Source organism: Sinocyclocheilus grahami, unplaced genomic scaffold (genome assembly GCF_001515645.1).
Source record: "Sinocyclocheilus grahami isolate Dianchi unplaced genomic scaffold, SAMN03320097.WGS_v1.1 scaffold205.1, whole genome shotgun sequence".
NCBI classification, from domain to species: Eukaryota; Metazoa; Chordata; class Actinopteri; order Cypriniformes; family Cyprinidae; genus Sinocyclocheilus; species Sinocyclocheilus grahami.
This window is the reverse complement of record NW_015505384.1, coordinates 153,018-156,811: the sequence shown is the minus strand read 5'-3', so window position 1 is coordinate 156,811 and position 3,794 is coordinate 153,018. Positions and strand designations below refer to the sequence as shown.

The window sequence follows — 3,794 nt, the reverse complement described above, 5'->3', positions numbered from 1 at the left end:
GCTTTCGGGCTTGAACTGATGGTAAAACTAATGACATTATTTACGGTCTTTACATTTATTTTGAAAGATGAAGCTCGCGATTATGGTAATGGGCATTCAATTTCCGACGAGTGCTTGCGGTGTTCGGCCAATCACAATGCACTGGGTCAGCTGGCCAATCAGAGCAGACTGCGCTTGTCGGAAGGAGGGACTTTGTAGAAAACTAAGCGTTTGAGAGAGGCGGGGCATAGAGGACCTACAATAATGTACAGTATTTGAAAAATAATGTGTTTTTTGAACATTAAAGCATGTCAACATATTCTGTTACACCAAATAATGATCTTTAAAAAAGCATCATATGACCCCTTTAATATAAAAAAAATATTTAAAAAACTAATAAAAGAGACAAAAGGACACAACAAAATGACCAAATAAATAATTCTAAAATACCACTCATCAATAGCTCCTTTAATCCCAAACAGTGTACATGACATCAGATGGGAGCCCACCTGTGTACGGCACACCTCCTGCAGCTTAAGAAACTTCTCCATAAGGATCTGGTTGATTTTCATGAGCACCACGTTCATGCCGTCCCGATTCACCAACGTCAGGTCTCTGTAGCACTGCAGGACACAACACTGTTAATGGTGGGATTCTGGGAGAACAGTGCGAGTAGAAGAGCTTTCTGTGACATGCATGTGAATCAGATCTCGTGTAAGCATCAACGTACCCTCTGTGCTTGTGGGGGCTCTGTGAGCAGAAGCATGAAGAGACCCAGACACACCTCCTCATGCTGCTGTGGACTCTTACACACCTGAACACACACACACCATCTCCATTAAACAGCATCATCATCATTCAAAATAAAGAATGTTTCTTTAAAGCAGGGGTGTCAAACTCAATTCCTGGAGGGCCACAGCCCTGCAGAGTTTAGATTCAACTCTAAATAAACACACCTGATCCAGCTAATCAAGTCCTTCAGGCTCAATTGAAAACTACATGGTTTGTGTGTTGGCGCAGGGTTGGAACTAAACTCTGCAGGGCTGCGGCCCTCCAGGAACTGAGTTTGACACCCTTGCTTTAAAGCGTTCTCAAATTGTTTTGGAATTTTATTTTCGTCCTTTTAGCCACTTTTATTGATCTCAAATTTCAAGTCAGTCATGAATGAAATGTTGAAGAGAAGAAAGCGGAGTCGGAACAGGAAATTACAAGTTGCAGGAAAATTTAGATCCCATTTATCTCACGTGAGCAACACGGCTCAATATGCATTAACCAGCAGACCTTGGCTAAACGTCATGCTGTTCTTCTTTCGGATAAAAAAAAATGTTTCTTGAGCAACAAATCAGCACATTACAATGATTTCTGAAGGATCATGTGACTCTGAAGACTAGAGTAATGATGCTGAAAATTCTGCTTTGCATCACAGGAATAATTTACATTTCAACACGCATTCAAATAGAAAACAGTTGTTTTAAATTGCAATAATATATGATAATATTACTGTATAATTTATCGAATGAATGCAGTCTTTGGTGAGCATAAGAGACTTCTTTCAAGAACATTACACAGTCTTACTGACTCCAAACTTATAAACAGTAGTTCAGCAACAGATCTTCTAGCAGAAGGATAAAGCTTAATCCGTTTGCTTTAATAACTTTTAATGAAAATTTCCATCCTTCATATTATGTAGTAACTGTTTTATAAAATAGTTTAGACAGCCACAGCTGAAGTAATAGCAGAGAATTTACAGTATGTGCCAAAACAAAACCTTTCTGCCACAGCATTTCTTAAAGTATAAAAGGCATTCGCTGGAACTCCACATTATGAATAACAAAGGAAATGAAACCCAATTTCTGATTCATATGAATTGCATGTGTAGGATAACAGAGGTCCCATACTTTTTGAACAGTGACATTTTCTTCATTTACAGCTGACTGATAACTGGTGGGGGGAAAAAAACCGAACAAACTTTTTTTTTTTCATTTATAGAGAGTAGTGGAGCAGAAGATGTCTGTTTCTATGTCAAGTGCTACATTTAAATGACCATATTTACTATACAAATGTCACCAATCATGGTCAACAGATATCTTAAAGTTATGTAGACATGGTGTGGTTTACACGAGCACTCAAAAAGAACATCATACAGGTGAGTAAACAACTAGAAAAAAGTTAATTCATTTTAGCCTTTTCCTAAATTCTATTATTTTCCCAGGCCTGAAAATCACAGCTTTAAAATGCCACTCTATGTCCAGGCTTTAATGCTGTGTGAATCCTGATGTGTTATTATAAGTGGGTGTAACTGATAAACTCACATGAGCAGTGAGAGCATCATTGGCTTCTCGCTCTGACAGTCCATTGGTTATAGATGTAGTGATGCTCACACACCTCTCCAGGCGCTGAAACACACACACACACACACACACACACACACACACTGGTGAGTACATTACAGAGCAATATGAATGCATGCAATGCCAAAAACAAAATAACACTGCAGATCCCAATAATAGTTCATGCATAAATAGTCTAATCTCAATTAAAGGCATGACTGCATACATTTTTAATACCTCCCCCAGCAGAAAGAGACTCACTGACACCATCAGCTGTCATTCAGTACATGTATGACATGATAACATCGTTGTATGTTCAGCACACATCATGTTTACACCGTTGCCACAACTCCTTCATTTATATTCGAATCAACAAATAAGACTATATATAATAAAGTCTATATATATATATAAAGGCAAATAATAACAAAAGACTACAAAAGCCATCCCTGCAACTTCTCCATTCTGCTTGCCCTTTTGTTATTGTGCTTAGTTTCCCCATGTTTTCTTCGCTAATGTGTGCTGTGAAGGACGCGCTGACACGTATGTAGACGGCCGATGGGAATGAGTCGAGCCCTACCTCCTCCAGCTCATCTTTGGCGTCCAGGCTGGTGGACACCAGAAGGCGCCCCTGCGCTTTACCCTTAGCCGGCGAGGGCTCCATCTCCTCCCGCCTCGCTGCGCCCACACACACGGGACCCGACGGGGGTTTAGGGCGCTGTTTGAAACCCTTCTCTCACTGTTTCCGTGGGTCTGAGGGGCTTATGAACTAGTTAACCCTCTCTCCGCCCAGTCCTAGGCGCCTACAGTGTGTTTACGACTCTTAATTCGCCACCTTCGCGCGACCACTACAGTGTTTCCACAGTGTCCGACTGTAACAATTCAACTTCCGCAGGGCATGGTGGCTTAGCGGAAGTGTTCCGAACGCGGAGTGAAGGCGGAGCGGAGTGACTCATTTATACCAATCGCGTGCTGGGTATTTTGATTGACGTGGCAGTTGACCAATCACGGCGATGGCACTGTCAGCGAGACCCGTCAGACAAAAAGAAGCCCGTGGCGTGCAGCTTGACTAGAACGCTGCTTCGGTGTAAACATGCGAGGAGAAGCTCAGACAGACAGTAAAGTAAAAGGTTGGGATGCTGCAAAAGAACCTGGACAAATGCGTACTTACTTTTAAATGTGTTAACAGCAGACATTTAGTCGTATAGGGTCTCTCCTCTTAACAAGAACAAGCAATATTATTCGAATATTAATATATATATATATATTAACTAATAATATATATAACTATTATAATTAATGTAATAATAACAAAAATAAAAAAACTATAATTTTATAATTATTATTTTAATATAATTAATCATAATAATACATTATAACTGCGTTGTATACACACACACACACCACACACACACACACACACACACACTGCAATATTTCTGTTTACATAGTCTAAATCTGTTCATGTAATCTCTCCTCTGAACA

General features: G+C 40.1%; 1 protein-coding gene across 1 annotated transcript in view; it reads right to left on the bottom strand.

The window, feature by feature from the left end:
- Positions 1–3,226, bottom strand: part of LOC107595584 (integrator complex subunit 3-like) — a 14,334-nt gene extending 11,108 nt beyond the window's left edge. The window contains exons 1-4 of the mRNA XM_016286020.1: positions 2,890–3,226; positions 2,292–2,375; positions 710–793; positions 489–602 (exon numbers count right to left, since the gene is read on the bottom strand). Of these exons, the coding sequence (XP_016141506.1) occupies positions 489–602; positions 710–793; positions 2,292–2,375; positions 2,890–2,973 (366 nt within the window). The 5' untranslated portion in view covers positions 2,974–3,226. The remainder of the gene's footprint in view (positions 1–488; positions 603–709; positions 794–2,291; positions 2,376–2,889) is intronic.
- Positions 3,227–3,794: the final 568 nt, after the last annotated feature.